The sequence below is a fragment of the Cyphomyrmex costatus genome, unplaced genomic scaffold (genome assembly GCF_001594065.2).
Source record: "Cyphomyrmex costatus isolate MS0001 unplaced genomic scaffold, Ccosl1.0 scaffold505, whole genome shotgun sequence".
Classification (NCBI taxonomy): domain Eukaryota; kingdom Metazoa; phylum Arthropoda; class Insecta; order Hymenoptera; family Formicidae; genus Cyphomyrmex; species Cyphomyrmex costatus.
In genome coordinates, this window is record NW_017279311.1 from 571,507 (window position 1) to 592,179 (window position 20,673).

General features: G+C 34.6%; 5 protein-coding genes across 5 annotated transcripts; 2 read left to right on the forward strand and 3 right to left on the reverse strand.

The window, feature by feature from the left end:
* Window positions 1-2,718: 2,718 nt before the first annotated feature.
* Window positions 2,719-5,967, forward strand: LOC108778656 (ATP-binding cassette sub-family B member 8, mitochondrial). Its single transcript, XM_018545887.1, has 10 exons — window positions 2,719-2,894; window positions 3,278-3,617; window positions 3,693-3,857; window positions 3,942-4,355; window positions 4,426-4,737; window positions 4,814-5,037; window positions 5,106-5,280; window positions 5,354-5,532; window positions 5,605-5,752; window positions 5,854-5,967. The coding sequence occupies exons 1-10, from the start codon at window positions 2,836-2,838 to the stop codon at window positions 5,932-5,934; spliced, it is 2,097 nt and encodes a 698-aa protein (XP_018401389.1). The 5' UTR covers window positions 2,719-2,835; the 3' UTR covers window positions 5,935-5,967.
* A 1,001-nt stretch (window positions 5,968-6,968) lies between these two features.
* Window positions 6,969-8,981, reverse strand: LOC108778625 (putative mediator of RNA polymerase II transcription subunit 26). Its single transcript, XM_018545847.1, is given in 1 exon segment — window positions 6,969-8,981. A coding segment is annotated over 1 exon segment (2,013 nt).
* A 9-nt stretch (window positions 8,982-8,990) lies between these two features.
* On the reverse strand, window positions 8,991-13,590 carry LOC108778626 (protein PF14_0175). Its single transcript, XM_018545848.1, has 2 exons — window positions 13,495-13,590; window positions 8,991-12,347 (listed from the first exon to the last, which is right to left on the reverse strand). Exons 1-2 carry the CDS (start codon window positions 13,588-13,590, stop codon window positions 8,991-8,993), a joined length of 3,453 nt encoding a protein of 1,150 aa, XP_018401350.1.
* Window positions 13,591-14,381: 791 nt separating this feature from the next.
* Window positions 14,382-16,773, reverse strand: bisc (TM2 domain-containing protein 1 biscotti). The gene is made up of 3 exons (XM_018545888.1): window positions 16,477-16,773; window positions 15,937-16,018; window positions 14,382-14,880 (listed from the first exon to the last, which is right to left on the reverse strand). The coding sequence occupies exons 1-3, from the start codon at window positions 16,673-16,675 to the stop codon at window positions 14,604-14,606; spliced, it is 558 nt and encodes a 185-aa protein (XP_018401390.1). The 5' UTR covers window positions 16,676-16,773; the 3' UTR covers window positions 14,382-14,603.
* A 1,219-nt stretch (window positions 16,774-17,992) lies between these two features.
* Window positions 17,993-20,173, forward strand: LOC108778627 (uncharacterized). Its single transcript, XM_018545849.1, has 4 exons — window positions 17,993-18,039; window positions 18,121-18,166; window positions 19,491-19,830; window positions 19,950-20,173. Exons 1-4 carry the CDS (start codon window positions 17,993-17,995, stop codon window positions 20,171-20,173), a joined length of 657 nt encoding a protein of 218 aa, XP_018401351.1.
* The last annotated feature ends 500 nt before the right edge of the window (window positions 20,174-20,673 follow it).

Below are 20,673 nucleotides of genomic sequence, written 5' to 3' on the forward strand. Positions count from 1 at the left end.
GTATATCTTTCTTCGTCCGTGTAATACTAGCTTAATATTACTGGTCGAAGAGTTCAGTTTTTCGCACTTTATGCCACCTTCTCGTAACGAAATGGAGGATATCGGTTCTCCGGCCACGTGACTAACTTCCGGGAAAAAATGCGAGTAAAAAAAAAGCGCCGAGTTACAAACAGTGAGTTAAATTACAAATCCCTCTTCCTCACCCCGCTGGACAGATTAATAAAGATCTATCGCAAGAATGTTCACATCTATAGGCTACTATCAATCTTACAATCTCTGTTGTAGTAAATGATGCGTGTAATTGCAATCATTTCGTCAAGTCACATCGATATCTTAATTTATAACTAGAAACAGATAGATCCTGGCCGCTTTTCCTTATTTTAAATAGTAATGATTTGAAATAATTTTAGATTTTATTTTAACAGTTTTAAACTTAAAAAAAACTTTGATTACTCACAAAAATTTTAGAGGCACCCAAAAATTTATGTTTCCTATTTTAAAAGAGTGACACAATTTAAAAAAAATTGAAAGAACATGATTTTTGTGTTATTACTATAAATAAAGTAAATATTACCATGTCAAAATTAATTTAACTTTATAAAAAATTGTTTTAAAGTGTCAAAATGTTACAACTAAAAAAAATTGTAAAAAATTGTAAAAAAGTTATTATTAAAAATGGTTTGAACAAAAATCATCACAATTCAAAAAGATTAGTCTTTTTAAGAATTACGAAAAAAATGAAAACAGCAAAAATAACATTTAATCACATTAAGGTCATGATGTAATAAAATAAGTGTAACAGTCCCGTGCACGCATAAGTAAATTTGAGCTTATTTAATTGGCATTGCAGTATGCCCTTTTATGTTACGTTAACCCCTGTTTTTTTACATCACAATTATAAGGCTGCATGTCAAAACTTTATTCTAAAAGAGCAAAATGAATATCGAGCCATAAGTTAACTCTTTTACTCGGAGTAAAATTAATTTTTTGTTGATATGACAATATTTCAAATTTTCTGTCGAATTAAAAACTTAATATTTTTAGTTGTGTCACTTTTTATTAAGGAAACAATACGTTCTTTTAGTGTCAAAAAATATGTTTGTGTTCGAGTTAACGTATATATGTAATATAGATTTTATTATATAAATAGCAACGTAATATAAATTTATTTATAATATAATTTTTTTATTGAAAATATACTTAATTCGGTTAAATATTGTATAACCATACAACAAACTTTATCCAAGAAGACATTAATTCCAAGTCCTTAGAACTTTCGTTCAAAAGACACGGACCCGTTTTCATAATATATATATATGATTACCTAAAGATTAAAGATTATCAAAAAATTCATCAATAAAATTCATTAATGAATTTCTTGATAACCTTTAATCTTTCGATAATCATAGATTGTAAGAACGGTAGAGACATTCTCTGGATCTTCACCCAAACAGCATTGTTTAGATTGTTTAGAAGTCCTCTTTATGATGTCTATTACATATATTGTTTAGGCCTAATTTCATCAATCTAAGATTAGCTTTAATCTCGATTTAACTTATTGTTCATATCTTTTTTTAAATCTTAAAATTTAAAAAAATAAAAAATTGAATCGAGATATATACATATATACATAATAATTAAAATTAATTTTGGAAGCAATGTTGAAACCGAGCTTTATTATACGACTCGCGTGTATTAACGTTAGTTTAACTTTAAGCGAGGCTTAAAACTCTCTCTCTCTCTCTCTCTCTCTCTCTCTCTCTCTCTCTCTCTCTCTCTCTGTCTGTCTTTCTCGACTTTTTCGAGTAGGATGTCCCTTGGAAGTCGAATCTGTGCTGTATGAAACAGAATAAATACCTAGAAATATTTAACAATCTCGGCGAAAGAGGCACGGAATTCGTTGCATGTAACTACCTTAAATTTTCCCTGTATCTCTCAAAATATAACGCGTATTTTTCCACAAGTAAAAGAATTCGATCTTACAATTGTTAGCAAGATCCGAAGTATAATATATAGCCGCTAGATTCAAAGTAGCTTACCAGATTTATCCCTGTTTCCTCGTTTTTTTTTGTGTATCACGCGATTGGCACAGTCAACCCTCTGGGAGCCGCTTTCTCCGGGATTTTTCGTCGAATCAGTCGAATGCTGTCGAGTATGATGAGTGCGTTAATTCCGTTTCTCGCATGATATAGGCATAATGCATTGTTTATCCTTGTTGCTCATCAAATGTTAAACAAGGACAATAGATGCATCATGCACAATGCGGAACGCACCAAAAATTTCAAGGATATAAATTTGTTACTTTTACATAAAGTTTACGAACTTATTTTGAAACGCGCACGCGCACTTCAATATACGAACTACAAGAGGCGGGATGAGCTATGGCTGCGTTTGGGGAAACTATCAGCATTATTTGTGTCGTGCTATCCTTGTCTCACCTTTAATGGACGACGAAAATAGAATTATGACACAAATAACGTTAATGTAGCGTCTCCTCTTGTCCTCCGACGCGCAGGCTGTATTCACGCGCGCAAAAACAAATTAACTAAATAATACGTCAAGCGCCATCTGTTAGAGGTTCATGAAACGATCGGCGCGTAGCTATAATAAACATGGCGTCGCCCTTGATTGTGATATTATTAGCTTAACCTTTTCAGCAGCTGAGTGAGAAAAGTTCCGTCATCATACCTATATAAGAAACGTTTTAATAATAATGCATTTAATGTCGTGAATTCAATAAACGAAATAGACACGCCGAAAAGTACATGCCGGCATAATTAATAGACGTTAGTTCAATATATATCACAAATTATAAAATATTAATATATTACAAAAATGTCTGTGTTACGTGCTGCGTTTTTCACATATCATATTAATGGTTCTGTTATTCCAAGGTAATCATGAATTAACTTTTGCCTCTAATTGTGTCTAAAATTATTATATTGTACAAATCTTTAAAGAGAAAATATGAGTATAAAAATATATAAGCATGATATATAAAAATAATAAAGAATGTTATACACACACATGCTGCATCATATATTTATATTATTTGTCACAATAAAGACTCTATTATTTCAAGATTATATGAATTACTTTTATCTCTAATTTTGTCTAATTGTATCGCACATAAATCTCTAAAGAGAAAATATGAGTATAAAAATATATAAACATTATACATAAAAATCTTAGGATTAGAATAATTTGAGACAATAATAAGCTTATTATTTTGATGATACACATTGTATTGAATCAATTTTTATTTAATTAATTTTAGGTATTCCTTGCAGAAGTGTTTTCTACAAGGAAAGAGTCAGAATTTATTGGGAACAGCAAAGCGTGAACTTAGTAAAATTATTCAAAGATGTGCCAAAGAAAATGTGGACAAGCCAAAGCTTCTCTCGTACATTCAGAAATTTGGCTTTGGTGGGCTTGGTGTGACGGTTGCTTGTATTTTAAAATCACGCAATCAAATTGTGTTCTGCAAAGAAGTTAAAAGAACAAGTGACATAAGTCTGGTCAATCCAGATAACTCTGTTGAATCATTGATCTTTGAATGGACAAAATTTTTTAAATATTTATATCCACATATCTGGTATTTATTAATAGCACTGTCAGTAAGTATTCATAAATATGTGAAAATGATAAATTTCATATTATTGCAAAAATATAGTGATAATCTCCATTTATAGAGTGCATTAATAGTTGCATTATTAAATATACAAATACCGCAATGTGTTGGAAGTGTTATAAATGTACTTACGGAAATATGTCAGAATAAACAAGATTCTGCAAAACAAGTCATTCTGCAGCTTACTCAACCAGCTTTTACTTTGGCGCGTATGTACATTGTGCAAGTATGTAATTACAATATTTTTTTCAATATCTTTTTATAAAATTTCACATATTCGTCTTTAAATATCAGATATTTATCTTTCAAGGCATTTTTTACTTTTGTATATATTTATACTCTGTCACACGTTGGTGAAAGGGTTGCAATGAGCTTACGCCAAGATTTGTTCAAATCCATTATTATGCAAGACATAGCGTTTTTTGACAAAACACGTTCTGGTGAAATAGTAAGTCGATTGACCAGTGATATTCAAGATTTTAAAAGTTCATTTAAAATCTGCATTTCTCAAGGCTTGAGAAGCTTCACGCAAATTATTGGTTGTATCGTCTCTGTAATAGTGATATCACCGCAGTTAACCACTCTTGTGGTACTCAGTTTGCCTCCAATAATTTTTGTCGGTACTCTGCTGGGAAGAAGTTTGCGCATGCTGTCGATGGAAGCGCAAAATCAAGTTGCAAAGTCTACAGCTGTCTGCGAGGAAGCTATACAAAATATCCGAACGGTATTTTAAAAATAATAAACTGACAGAAATACAAAATAATTTTAATACTGCACTGTATTTTTTGTATCAGGTGAGAGCTTTCGCCGCAGAGGAGAAAGAAGCGGAAATGTTTTACAAAGAGATTGAACATTCGTCTGATCTATATGAACGATTAGGTTTTGGTATAAGCTTTTTTCAAGCAGGAACGAATTTATTGCTTAATGGTATTCTACTTTCTACACTGTACTTTGGTGGACAATTACTCTCAACAGGACAGTTGTCTCCGGGAAATCTCATGGCATTTTTAATGGCTACACAAACCATACAAAAGTCTTTGGGCCAATTGTCGGTACTTTTCGGAACTTTTGTTAGAGGACAGAGTGCTGGGGCTAGGGTTTTTCAGGTAATTTAATTGGATTATACATAATTTTATAATAACTTTACCTAAATTTATAAATGAGAACTAATCGTTTTTTTAGTATTTAGATATGCCACCTTCATCAATGATGATCGGTGGTGACATAATCGCGGATAAATCTTTAGCGGGGAATATAGTTTTCAAAGATGTGAATTTCAGTTATCCCACTAGACCTGATCACGTTATTTTGAAAAATTTTAACTTACATATTCCCGCTGGGAAAACTGTGGCTATTGTTGGTACTAGTGGTAATGGTAAATCAACAGTGGCTGTATTATTAGAAAGGTATGATCTTACAAATAATCATGTGCATTTTATTTGAAGTTTAAAAAAATGTATACCTACAATTATAGATATTATGATGTTGATAAAGGCTCCATTACTATTGACGGTCGAGATATCAGATCTCTTAATTCAAGTTATCTCAGAGGTAATGTTTTAGGCTATATCAATCAAGAGCCTACTTTATTCGCTACCAGCATTATGGAAAATATAAGATATGGAAAACAAGACGCAACAGATGAAGAGGTAAAAATAATTAAAATTAATGAGTATTGATACACACACACACAAAATATTTTACATAATTTGATCAATTTAGGTCATTGAAGCAGCTAAAGAAGCAAATGCACACGAATTTATAATAAAGTTCCCAGATAGCTACGCGACTGAGGTTGGTGAAAGAGGTACGCAACTCTCTGGTGGACAAAAGCAACGGGTTGCTATCGCCAGAGCCTTATTAAAACAACCGTCTGTTTTAATTTTGGATGAAGCAACAAGGTGTGTGCTAGAAATAACGAGATTATACATATAAGATTCATCTTGGTATTTATCTACTTGTCTGGTTTTTAGTGCATTAGACTATGAAAGCGAGAGAGTTGTTCAAAAAGCGATTGAAAATGTTACAAGAGATAGAACAGTTCTTGTCATTGCTCATAGATTGAGTACCATTAAAGGAGCTGACGTAATTGTCGTGTTACAACGTGGTGTCATTGTGGAGGTATGCTTTAATCGATAAAATTAACGTCATGTTTTTATTATTATTATAATATATACTATTATTATAATATTATATACATATATAAAATAAATGTTTTTTAGATGGGCACACATTCGGAATTGATTAAACGGAAAGGAGTATATTACACGCTTGTTAACGAGCAGGAAAAAGAGAATATGTAATAGTAATAAGATATAGAACAAATTACATTGTACAAACGGTTAATGTGAAACCATAAATAGGTATCATTATTTGTTACTATTTTCCCGTTTTATAAATTAATATTTTCTTCATATCTCGATATACATGTACAAAAGAATGGATTTATGCCTTAAGCTTTATCTACAATAGTCGCACAAGAGGTATCGTAAGTGGTAAGCTTGCTGTATAATAGCCATTTGATGCGTCAATTTTAATATTAACGCATCAGATTGGCTGTCGCAACAAGCTTGCGACCTGTAATATGGATTATGCAACTATTGTTGATGAAGCCTTGTGTAAATTACTCGCGACTACCTCAGAAACGGGAATCAAATTACAAATATCATACAATAAATTATTATTTTATCTATTCGTATTATATACAAATATACACCTTTCAACAACGATAATATCTAGTCTTCAAAAAACCATATAATTCTATATAATTTATGAATTTATTTAAGATGTATATATCTGTTTATAATATTAGACCATTTTATTCAGTGACAAAAGTAGGAGATGTTTCCGTGCTATCTTTACTATTTTGCATTACTAGATCTGTGTCTGAAATAAGTGATTCTTGTACAGAATGTATTGTATTGTTGCAATGTGCAGTTACTTCTTTTGAAATCAAAGTGGAATCCATCATTGGTGTTAAATATAATTTATCAGTATTGTCGGATAAATACGGAGCAGAAACACTTTCAACTTTATCTGGCGCAAATAAATTAACACATACAAGTTTACTGTCTATCGAAGGAATAGCATGGGATAACCATTCCAAAGTAATTTGATCAACAACTGCCTGTTACGATAAAGTAGCAAATGTCGACGGAGAAGATAAAACATTAGAATCGTTATACTTCGGACTATCCGCGATTGGATCGGTATTCAAATTTTATGTGTGGTCTTCAATGTTTCTGTACTGTCCTGTAACCGCATTTTGCATTTCTTCATCTATCTTCGATGACATGTGGTAATTGGAGAAGATTCTATATTCTTCCGTAATCACTTTTTATATTTTTTCATCTATATTCAGTGGTACGTCACCAGTTGGAGAAGATTCTAGTACATCAGTTACTGTTAGTGCTGTATACTAATCAACAGAATCTGTGTTAAAAGTTGACGGCGGCATTATACTGCCTTCATTATTTTTAAATTGTTCTGTAGTTGCATCTTGCTTCTTTTCGTCTATATTCGGTGAAGCATCGCTAATTGGAGAAGATTCTGGTACATTACTTATTGTTGGTGCCAGATCAACCGAATCTGTATTAATGTTCGATGGCGTTATTGTACTATCTTCGTTTTCATATTGTTCTGCGATCGCATCTTGCGTTTTTTCATCTACGTTTGATAACACATCACTGATTGGAGAAGATTCTGGTACATTACTTATTGTTGGTGCTAAGCGTAGATCAACTGAATCAATATTCACATTCGATGGCGGCATCACACTGTCTTCATTATTTTTAAATTGTTCTGTAGCTGCATCTTGCTTCTTTTCGTCTATATTCAGTGAAGCATCGCTGATTGGAGAGGATTCTGGTACATTACTTATTGTTGGTGTCGAGTGTAGATTAACTGAATCAATATTCACATTCGATGGCGGCATCACACTGTCTTCATTATTTTTAAATTGTTCTGTAGCTGCATCTTGCTTCTTTTCGTCTATATTCAGTGAAGCATCGCTGATTGGAGAAGATTCTGGTACATTACTTATTGTTGGTGCCAGATCAACCGAATCTGTATTAATGTTCGATGGCGTCATTGTACTATCTTCGTTTTCATATTGTTCTGCGATCGCATGTTGCGTTTTTTCATCTACGTTTGATAACACATCACTGATTGGAGAAGATTCTGGTACATTACTTATTGTTGGTGCTGAGCGTAGATCAACTGAATCAATATTCACATTCGATGGCGGCATCATACTGTCTTCATTATTTTTAAATTGTTCTGTAGCTGCATCTTGCTTCTTTTCGTCTATATTCGGTGAAGCATCGCTGATTGGAGAGGATTCTGGTACATTACTTATTGTTGGTGTCGAGTGTAGATTAACTGAATCAATATTCACATTCGATGGCGGCATCACACTGTCTTCATTATTTTTAAATTGTTCTGTAGCTGCATCTTGCTTCTTTTCGTCTATATTCGGTGAAGCATCGCTGATTGGAGAAGATTCTGGTACATTACTTATTGTTGGTGCCAGATCAACCGAATCTGTATTAATGTTTGATGGCGTCATTGTACTATCTTCGTTTTCATATTGTTCTGCGATCGCATCTTGCGTTTTTTCATCTACGTTCGATAACACATCACTGATTGGAGAAGATTCTGGTACATTACTTATTGTTGGTGCCAGATCGACCGAATCTGTATTAATGTTCGATGGTGTCATTGTGCTATCTTCGTTTTCATATTGTTCTGCGATCGCATCTTGCGTTTTTTCATCTACGTTCGATAACACGTCACTGATTGGAGAAGATTCTGGTACATTACTTATTGTTGGTGTTGAGTGTAGATCAACTGAATCAATATTCACATTCGATGGCGGCATCATACTGTCTTCATTATTTTTAAATTGTTCTGTAGCTGCATTTTGCTTCTTTTCGTCTATATTTGGTGAAGCATCGCTGATTGGAGACGATTCTGGTACATTACTTATTGTTGGTGCCAGATCAACCGAATCTGTATTAATGTTCGGTGGCGTCATTGTGCTATCTTCGTTTTTATATTGTTCTGCGATCGCATCTTGCGTTTTTTCATCTGCGTTTGATAACACATCACTGATTGGAGAAGATTCTGGTACATTACTTATTGTTGGTGTCGAGTGTAGATCAACAGAATCAATATTCACATTCGATGGCGGCATCATACTGTCTTCATTACTTTTAAATTCTTCTGTAGCTACATCTTGCTTCTTTTCGTCTATATTCGGTGATGTATTGCTGATTGGAGACGATTCTGGTACATTATTTATTGTTGGTGCCAGATCGACCGAATCTGTATTAATGTTCGATGGCGTCATTGTGCTATCTTAAGTATTGCTGATTGGAGACGATTCTGGTACATTACTTATTGTTGGTGCCAGATCGACCGAATCTATATTAATGTTCGATGGCGTCATTGTGCTATCTTCGTTTTCATATTGTTCTGTAGCTGCATCTTGCGTTTTTTCATCTACGTTGGATAACACGTCACTGATTGGAGAAGATTTTGGTACATTACTTATTGTTGGTGCTGAGTGTAGGTCAACTGAATCAATATTCACATTCGATGGCGGCATCATACTGTCTTCATTATTTTTAAATTGTTCTGTAGCTGCATTTTGCTTCTTTTCGTCTATATTTGGTGAAGCATCGCTGATTGGAGACGATTCTGGTACATTACTTATTGTTGGTGCCAGATCAACCGAATCTGTATTAATGTTCGGTGGCGTCATTGTGCTATCTTCGTTTTTATATTGTTCTGCGATCGCATCTTGCGTTTTTTCATCTGCGTTTGATAACACATCACTGATTGGAGAAGATTCTGGTACATTACTTATTGTTGGTGTCGAGTGTAGATCAACAGAATCAATATTCACATTCGATGGCGGCATCATACTGTCTTCATTACTTTTAAATTCTTCTGTAGCTACATCTTGCTTCTTTTCGTCTATATTCGGTGATGTATTGCTGATTGGAGACGATTCTGGTACATTATTTATTGTTGGTGCCAGATCGACCGAATCTGTATTAATGTTCGATGGCGTCATTGTGCTATCTACGTTTTCATATTGTTCTGTAGCTGCATCTTGCGTTTTTTCATCTACGTTCGATAACACGTCACTGATTGGAGAAGATTCTGGTACATTACTTATTGTTGGTGTCGAGTGTAGATCAACAGAATCAATATTCACATTCGATGGCGGCATCATACTGTCTTCATTACTTTTAAATTCTTCTGTAGCTACATCTTGCTTCTTTTCGTCTATATTCGGTGAAGTATTGCTGATTGGAGACGATTCTGGTACATTACTTATTGTTGGTGCCAGATCGACCGAATCTATATTAATGTTCGATGGCGTCATTGTGCTATCTTCGTTTTCATATTGTTCTGTAGCTGCATCTTGCGTTTTTTCATCTACGTTGGATAACACGTCACTGATTGGAGAAGATTTTGGTACATTACTTATTGTTGGTGCTGAGTGTAGGTCAACTGAATCAATATTCACATTCGATGGCGGCATCATACTGTCTTCATTATTTTTAAATTGTTCTGTAGCTGCATTTTGCTTCTTTTCGTCTATATTTGGTGAAGCATCGCTGATTGGAGACGATTCTGGTACATTACTTATTGTTGGTGCCAGATCAACCGAATCTGTATTAATGTTCGGTGGCGTCATTGTGCTATCTTCGTTTTTATATTGTTCTGCGATCGCATCTTGCGTTTTTTCATCTGCGTTTGATAACACATCACTGATTGGAGAAGATTCTGGTACATTACTTATTGTTGGTGTCGAGTGTAGATCAACAGAATCAATATTCACATTCGATGGCGGCATCATACTGTCTTCATTACTTTTAAATTCTTCTGTAGCTACATCTTGCTTCTTTTCGTCTATATTCGGTGAAGTATTGCTGATTGGAGACGATTCTGGTACATTACTTATTGTTGGTGCCAGATCGACCGAATCTATATTAATGTTCGATGGCGTCATTGTGCTATCTACGTTTTCATATTGTTCTGCGATCTTATCTTTCGTTTTTTCATCTACGTTTGACACTTCGCTGATTGGAGGCGATTCTGCTACCTTATTTACTATCGGTGTCGTGTATTGATCAAGCGTCTCTATATTAAAATTCGACGGCGTCATAGTGGTATCTTCGTTGTTTCTATATTGTTCCGTTATTGCATCTTGCACTTTTTCATCTACATTTGTTGTCACGTCACTGGTTGGAAAAGATTCTGGTACATTACTTATTGTTGGTGCCAAATTAACCGAATCTGTATTAAAGTTCAATGGCATTATTGTGCTATCTTCGGTATTTTTATATTGTTCTATAATCGCATCTTGTAGTTTTTCATCTACGTTTGATAACACGTCGCTGACTGGAGAGAATTCTGATATATTACTTATTGTTTGTGTCGAGTGTAGATCAACTGTATCAGTATTCGAATTCGATGGCGGCATTATGCTGTCTCCATTATTTTTATATTGTTCTGTAGCTGCATCTTGCATTTTTTCGTTTATATTTAGTGAAACGTCACTGATTGGGGTAGATTCTCGTGTCTTACTTGTTGGTACCGGGAACAGATCAACTGAATCGTTTTTAAAATTCGGTGATGTCTCTGTGCTGTCTTCGTTGTTTGTATATTGTTCTGAAATCGAATGCAATGTGTCATTGAATTCTGTCGTTAATGGGGATGTAATTTGTAAATTTAATAGTGATGATCCGTCCTCTTTATTAGGTCCTTCGTCAAATGCTTTTTGCATGGTTTCAGATTGATTCGGAGTTTGATTGTACATCATCTTTTCGTCGATACCATCAAAAATTGTATCTTCTTTGGATGGATTTGGCGAAATCGCCTTGTTACTTGACTCTTCGTTATCATTATCGTTGTAATTATTCTCTGACTGTGGTCCTATTTCATTTATAGGTGTAGTAGTGATAACATCAAAAGTCTTGAAATTTACATTTTCCTCTTTTTCTAGAGTAGAATCGTCTGTGCTGGTTTTATTGTCTTTGAGTATTTCAGAAATTTCTTTCGCGTTTTCATCTCCAGCTTCATTGAGACTTGAAGATTCCACATTTTCGTCAGGGGCATTTGGAACACAAACTGCAGTACCTACCGAGTTGTCGTTCATACAATCTGTCACAGTATTGCAAACACCTTTGTCTACTTGATATCCTGTGTTTTGTGGACATTTAAAGACGCTCTGATAAAGTCGATGTCCATTCGTGTCGCACGTATAGAACATGGAACAATAACCGGGCACGGGAAATCGACCATATTTCGTGCAACGTGGCATTCTAACATGATCGTAATGCGTATAGTCGTCTGGTGAAATAATACTGGGAGTTAATTTACTTGAATCGTAGGAAACACATCGCTGCAGACGATTGTCAAAGATCTGCCTGTTTGCACATTGCGCCAGAATCGATTTGTTGCGCTTACAGATGTGATAATATAGAGAGCTTTTACAATGCGGTTTCAAGACGTTGACGCCACATGATCGACCGTTTTCAATGTGAAGCACTTTGCCGCCTCCTGGTACACCTAGACAACGACCTTCTTCCTGATCATAGTACTGATTGAACTTGCAATAATGTATAGTAGCGGGTCTAATTGCTCGTTGACGTCTGATTATCTGCAGTTCCACAGCATCTTTTTTTGTATTGTCAGTGTACTGCAAAAGTGATTTTCTCGATATAAAAATTAATAACAAACATTGTAGCTATAATATTTGATAAACTTTACATCTCATTAAAAAAAAAAAATATATGTATATACAGAGAGAGGGAGGGACATTTAAAACAGGTCACCTGAATAACTCGCTTGTTTTTGACAATAGAAGGAAAAGTGTCAAACAAAAGTTGCTTGGTTTCGAGGGGCACATAATGTGATGTCAATAATTGTTTTTTTGGTGGAGGCGCTAAAAAGATATGAAGGTCACCTCCACTTTTTTAAATGGAATTATGTAATTTTTTTTAGATTACGTGATTCCTCTAATTATTTTGCATATAAAAGTATTAAGGTAGAGATACTAAAAGACCAATAGTTTTCGAGATATTTTACACTTTATTTTGATACATATTGACACAAAATGTTAAATAACTCGTAAACTGTTGACTTTTTGATTATCGTACCTTAATACTTTTGTGAACAGAATAATGAGATAAATCAAATGGTATAAAGAAAACACATAGTTGCTTATTTCAAAAATTATCCATTTTGTATACATATTTTTTTTAAAGCAACTATGCGTTTTTTTACACCATTTGATTTATCTCATTATTCTGTTCACAAAAATATTAAGGTACGATAATCAAAAAGTCAACAGTTTACGAGTTATTTAACATTTTGTGTCAATATGTATCAAAATAAAGTGTAAAATATCTCGAAAACTATTGGTTTTTTGATATCTCTACCTTAATACTTTTATATGCAAAATAATTAGAGGAATCACGTTATCTAAAAAAAATTACATAATTCCATTTAAAAAAGTGGAGGGGACCATATCTTTTTAGCGCCTCCACCAAAAAAAACAATTATTGACATCACATTATGTGCCCCTCGAAACCAAGCAACTTTTGTTTAACACTTTTTCTTCTATTGTCAAAGCGAGTTATTCAGGTGACCTGTTTTAAATGCCCCTCCCTGTACTATATGTTCATTTAGAAAAAAATACTACATATATATATTTGTAATTTAATATTTTATTTAAAATATACTTTGATATTTTATTTATTTTTATTGTAGATTTGCAAGTTTTTTTCGTAATATAATCTAGCTTTATCGTATTTTTTACATCAAGTAATAATCAAATTGCTTACCTCAGAATTGTTTGAATAATATATTGTCACAATTAATAGTACAATTTCGAGCGATAGAAATAGAAGCAGAAGTAGAATCTTCTTAATAAAAGTCATGATGCGAGGAGCGGCTTGTCTCTCAATAATGTGTCTTCCAGATTTAATAAATCACGTCTGTTCAACTCTTGTGAAACGATAACTTTAAAGAACTCGCCGTGGAGAGAAATATGCGGATTTATATATTTCATATCGGAAACGTGCCGGTTAATATGTACATAAGGCGAAATTGCAACGTGATGCATCTTCGGTTGGCACTGTTTTAGGATTTCCAAGAACGCGAGATGTTCGTGCGCGAAACGTCGTTACCGGGCTCCGTACATGAAAATAAGGATTAACGGAAGTAATAATAATAAACGCTGCTCATTTTCATCAATTTATATCAAAGGAACGAGAGATAGGAAATAAATACGAGATCGCACGAATCGAATTACATCGGTGCATCGACGAGGTACTGCTTACAGTTTCGTGATAAATCATTCAAGGACGATTGAGTCATAATTGCGATATTCGGGAGTATAATTATCACGATATTTGCATTCTGAGAAACCCTGATCGTAACTGAAAAACATAATATCATAATAAATAATGAACTTCAGAAATAAAAACAATAGTTTATTATCAGCTGTAATACGTAAATCTGTAGTAATCTTTATATATACAATATTTTTCGTTGAGAGATAATTATCTACAAGTTAACATTGATAGTTTATTTTATAGAAAAGAAATACAGAGATTAAATTATATTTAAGAGAGAGAGTATATATATATATATCAGTTTTTGAACATGGCTGGAGACACTACCGCGTCTCCTGATATATATATGTATATATATATATATATGTGTGTGTGTGTGTGTGTGTGTGTGTGTGTGTGTGTGTGTGTGTGTATGAAACAGGATTGTAATTCTAGAATTTATACATTGTTGCTCGCAATAAAAGCAGTTATTATACAATTATATATGCACATACATACATACATATGTATGTGTGTATGTATATACATATATTAAATATAAATAATACATATATTAAAAAGTCGTCATTTACACGCTTTGGATATGCTACTTTTTCTCAGCAATCATATTGTGGCACTCTGTACGTAAAATTGTTGCTCCTTATGATGTTGATTCCAGCACCGTAATATGGCATCACATAATGTGAACCATCCGCCGGTCCTACGATTTGAGTAGCTATCAGAATCACATCGACGAACTGGCCAAGAAAAAGGAACCCCAATGTGCTCAACTTGAGCAAGCCTAGAGCAGGATATCCAAGGTAAAATCGATCTATACCGAACATACCAAGAAATATCGAAAGCAGTAATGACGTCTCAAAGGAATATCCATTTCTGAAAACAATAATTAAAACGTGAATGTTCACAAACTGTATATAAATTTGCAGTATTTAACGCAACAAGAATATATTTTTTGTTATATTTGTTTTTTTTTGTTGTTAAAGAATGATATAGGTCCTTTGAATTTATTAGTTTTTATCATCAGTTTCAAGTTTAATTATATATTCTTAATCTATACTCTATAGTACAAGTCTATTTGAAAAATAAATAAATAAAATATTTATTATAAAATTTATTGCTTCTAAATTTAAATATGCATTAAAAAATTATTTCAAAAAACATTACTTTTTAAATAATTTCTTTACTTAAGATTTTTAGAACTCTATATATATATATATATATATATATACATATATATATATATGTTAAATATATATATGTTCTAGTTAAACTAATCATTGGGAGCTGATACCAGAATCTACAACACAGTTAAATGATTCTGAAAGACACTTGTAAAAACAAACTTACTAATTAATTTTAAGGGAACAAAATAATATATTTCATGTAAAATAAATGAATACTAACAATAAGTACATTTCAGTAAAAATAATCCAAATTTGCAAATGTAACATAAAGAAAATTGACAAATACTTGACAAATTTTGGACAAAAATATTTACAAGTAAACGAGTCCAATAAATCCATTGTGTCAGTCCCAGAGCTCTTTTATTACACACACAGTGCCTATCCCTTTCAATGTAAATTAACTTTTATTTTGGTTCATTTTACTCTTGATCTTTTTCTAATTCTTCAAATTAGATGAGAAGCGAGTTAAGTTAAGAGTAAAGATAATCTTAGCTATATACACTTTTTCTACCCTTGATGTATATTCAAATCTCTAGGATTCAATCCATATTTGTACTGTAACGTCCATAAAAATCTTGGTAAAAGTGGCTGTATTTTAATTAATTTTTTTTCAATTATTGAAGAATTGATTTTAAAAAAATCTCGATTTAGTAAATTGCATTGGGATTTCTGAGATCCCAATGTGTACAACTAAGATTAATTTACATTGATAAAAATGGGCATAATCATTCAAAATTATACTTACGTCCATTTGCAAGGTATATCCTTCTTGAAAGTGTTGTTGTTTGTTTCTGTACAATTAAGGCCATCGGCAGCTAGACATAGCACTAGCAAACATAAGAATTCAAGTTTAATCTTATTAGAATTATAATTCAAAGGATTCTAGCTAATCAAAACAAATTGTTTTTCTAAATATAGTACGTAAAAGAATAACACAAAAATAATACAAAAAAAGCCACATTCAAGGTTTAATAAATACAATGAAATACAAAGATAACTGCTCTAAGTCTACACTCAATTCTTCCAGAATGCAAGAAAAAATATGCATCTGTTTCACTTTACGACTAATGGTAATTCTACAATGTGCTCTTTCTTGCTATTTGTCTCTTGCCCATTCTTGCCTTTTTGACAACAAGGCAAGAGATAAACAGCAAGAAACAGGAAACAAAGAATACAATGTAAAATTACCATAAAATATTGAGAAAACAAAAAAATATGAGAATGTGAGATTGAGGTTAGGAATACTCCGAAATTCCAATCCCGGTGTTTGAAGTCGAGCTTCTACCTTTGGCCTTGTTTTCCTTGGTGCAGCCGCGCGGTTGCTGCGTCTTTGGATCTATGAAATCGTAATCGGGATGGGGGCAAATGTACTGTCCCATTCGCAAGTTATTGCAGTCGATCTGATACGTGTCCGCGCCATCGCACAGCACGATCACCGGCAAGAGGATGAGCAGCCCGCTAAAAAGTTGCGTCGAATGGGACATGCCGTTTCATTTTACGCAATATTATCCATTACACTTGCTAGATCTGGAAACACAGTACGATGGATAACGAATGCTCGCCAATGCTCACGTCGTCGTGTTTTGAAACACACCACGAGTCCACGACACCCAGAGTCAGTGTTGCCAAGTGTTGTTGTTTGCCCCAACAGTTCGGTTGTATGAAATCAAAAAAAAAAAAAAAAAAAAAACGCATAAAAACAAATAAGAATATTCATTGAAATTGAAGGTGAAGACCGTTTTCTGAATATAATTACCAAAAATATATAACAAAACTTGATATATCATAAATATATAACCACGGAGTATTATGTAGAGTATTATGCGGCATGCAAAAGTGTGCGTTGTGTGCTGCGGCCTTTAACTCACGCACCGCCGAGCGCCGCCGAGCTCCAACGAGCTTTTCCGAACGCCGCCGACCCCCGCCGCTCGACGCTTCGCGCACACGAACGTCGATCGGCGGGAAAAATCGTGACGTGTCGGAGAAATACGAACGCGGCATTTTTGCGCTATATCATGCCGCGCTCGTAATTAATCTGCCTATTCTTTTTCCTGATTCTGATCCTGATTCAGCTACTACAGCACGAGTGCGCCTGACCGTTGTGACGCGTGATGACGTTCCGATCCCTGATTGGCCGCTTGAGTTATTCGAACAAGACGCACGGTGGCTCGAGGCAAACCAGGCGAACGTTCAATTGCTCAGTGCTCACTGCTCAGTTCTGTTCTGAAATCCGGAGAATCATTCGATCGCGACGGTCGTGTTTCAGTTGTGGTGCTTTTAAAATCGTATATTTTTGAGAGTTGAGCCGGTTTTAACTGCGCATAGTTTCCCCCTTTTGATTGTTCCGCGAATTTGGACGAGTCGTTCGTCCTGACGCGTGTTATATTGCGGCGTGACGATGTGATGTAAGCGCCCGGTGTTCGAGCGGGGAACCATTTTCGCGGGGATTGTATTATCATTTTCGATTTCAACCTTTTTCTACAATTTCGAGAAGCGGGAGCTATTAATTAAAGAAGAAGAGGAAGAAGACGAACGAGCTGCTCGTCCGGGTAAAACGTGACCGATTCCAGCAGTCATTTTTACCACCATCTCATCCACCAACGTTCGACTTACACTTTAAAGGAGAGCGCGGTAATGTAATGAATATATTCCTTGCAAATATATATTTTACATCGCAATCTATATGTACGCTTTCCTTTTAGAGGACATACTCGACACAAATGTCGTTCTATCCTTGACATTCAACAAATGATAAAGATAGAACTATGTTTGTCGAGTGTGTCCTCTAAAAGGTAAACATAATGAACTTAAACATCGATGAGAACATGCTGGTCAAACTAAATTTCGGGTACTTCTGTATAATGCGTGTGAATTCGTATACTACGTATTGTAAGCTTGATACAGCAATATCAAGTTCCTTTATTTACAGCCTGGTTACTCTTGCAACGACCGGCAAGATACAACCACCGAACCACGTATGTATTGTATGTATGTACAATATGTGCTTATTTGTTTGCACTTTGTTTCGCTTTCTTAAGTGCAATCAGGATTTCGTGCAACACGAGCAGATCTATAGTTGGCGGGTAATTCGAGGTATTAGAGGTTAAAGCGGGGAGCACAGACTTTTGCATAACGCATAAAGCATGTGCATAAGGAATTTCATTGGCCCATTTTCTTATGCATGAGTCAATGGACCAATCAAATTCTTTATGTATATGGTTTATGCGTTATGCAAAAGTCTGTGCTCCCCGCTTAAATCTTAGATCGTATAGTATAGAAGGAGGATAGTCTCTTGAAAGTGAAGGCGAGTAGAGAGACAGAGAAAAATAGATTAAGATCATAGTTGGTAATGCGCATGACTGTAGGGAGAGAATGCGCGTGCAAACGAATTACACACAGCTGTCAGCTGCAGTACATTTGATATATAAATTTAAGGTTAAGGTTAAACGGCTAATAAATTATTTTGCGGTAATTATGGAGAAAACGGCCGACCTCACCGATTTTAATGAAACTAGGCTCATTCGACGCGTTTTTGCACGAAACGAAAGAATCTGGCAGAAAAAAGTGTCGCTCTGCCCTACGAACCGAGATATTAAGCGTTAAAGTTGACGACTATTCAGGTTAAGAAATCTGTCATACCGACTACATGTAGTGTTACGAGTATATGCCTTCTTCATGCTCTCTGACTTTGTGCGCATGCGTTAAGTTGTCTGATTGGTAAGTGAAAAATGTAACGAAATCTGAAATAGATTTTCTTTTGTTATAATTGTTAAAAGATCGTATTAAGATGAAGCTGCACGAATTCTTAGCACTGACTTACGATAGAGAAAGATTAATAAAGTTTTTGATAGAAACCAATATTATAATATCTGAAATACAATGTCCTAAGTGCAATAGTGAATTAATAATTAACATAAATACTCTTTTATTCCGCTGTTATAAAGTGCATTACAAAAAAGATAAACATAAAAAAAGAATAAAAACGAAGTGTGATTTTAAGACATCTGCTAAAGTAGATACATGGTTTTCCGAATCAAAATTAAGCTTGGAAACTATATGCAGATTAACTGCTTATTTCATTATGTTAAGACCTCCGCGCCAAGAGTTTTTGTGCACAGAACTTGATCTTTCTGACAAGTCAGTTGTTGATTGGATTTCCTTTTGCCGAGAAGTATGATGTTATACATTTAATATATTCATTTTATTAATGTATATTATTGTTTAGTATAAATACTGTTGGTAATTCCAATAATGAATAACATATTAAACATTAATAATATTTATGTCGACAAAAAATAGGTTTGCGTTTATTGGGCTAAAAAAAATTCAACAAAACTTGGAGGACCAAATAGCATTGTTGAAATTGACGAAGCTAAAATTGGCAAAAGGAAATATAATCGTGGTCGAATTATCGATGGAAAATGGATCTTCGGTGGATATGAACGCGATACAAAAAAAATATTTCTTGTACCTGTTGCAGATCGCACAGAAGAAACTCTTACTCAAGTAATTGAAGAATGGATTTTACCTGGGACAACAATAATGTCAGATTGTTGGAAGTCTTACAAGAATTTAAACAGTAAAAATTTCCAACATCTGACAGTAAATCACTCTATAAATTTTGTTGATCCAGACTCCGGTACAATATACATTTTAAATATAAAATTATACATTGCTTGTGAAATATATACAGAAAATGAAAAAAATGTTATGTCAAACTTTCAAAAATCATATATATCATTTTTATTTCTTATTTAGGAGCCCACACTCAACATATCGAACGCGTTTGGAGGGAAGTTAGAAGTAATATCCCACGATATGGAACACGTAGTAAACATTTAGTGGGTTATTTAGCTGAATACCTTTTCAAACGTGTTCATAAATATAACGAGCGATTACAGAGTTTCTTCTGTGTAATTGCAGAACTATATCCACCGAAGACCTTCCAGGATGAAACAGATGTTTCAGAGGCTGCAATATAAATTTATTATATTTTCATAAAATTATAAGTATGGAATGTTTTTTTTTTTATTTTATGTATCTATGTTTTTAAATGTCTGTTATTATTAAATGTCTGTTATTCTATTTTGTTTTAACAAATCATATATTTAAGAGGTCTGCCCCGGACAGTGCAACCGCAGAAGCCGCGCGCCCCTCAGCAGGCGGGGGGAGGGGGAGGGGGACAGAGGTCTGCCCCGGACAGTGCAACCGTAGAAGTCGCGCGCCCCTCAGCAGGGCGGAGAGGGGGAGGGGGACAGAGGTCTGCCCCGGACAGTGCAACCGTAGAAGCCGCGCGCCCCTCAGCAGGGCGGAGAGGGGGAGGGGGACAGAGGTCTGCCCCGGACAGTGCAACCGTAGAAGCCGCGCGCCCCTCAGCAGGGGGGGGAGGGGGAGGTGGACAGAGGCCTGTCCCGGACAGTGCAACCGTAGAAGTCGCGCGCCCCTCAGCAGGGCGGGGAGGGGGAGGTGGACAGAGGTCTGC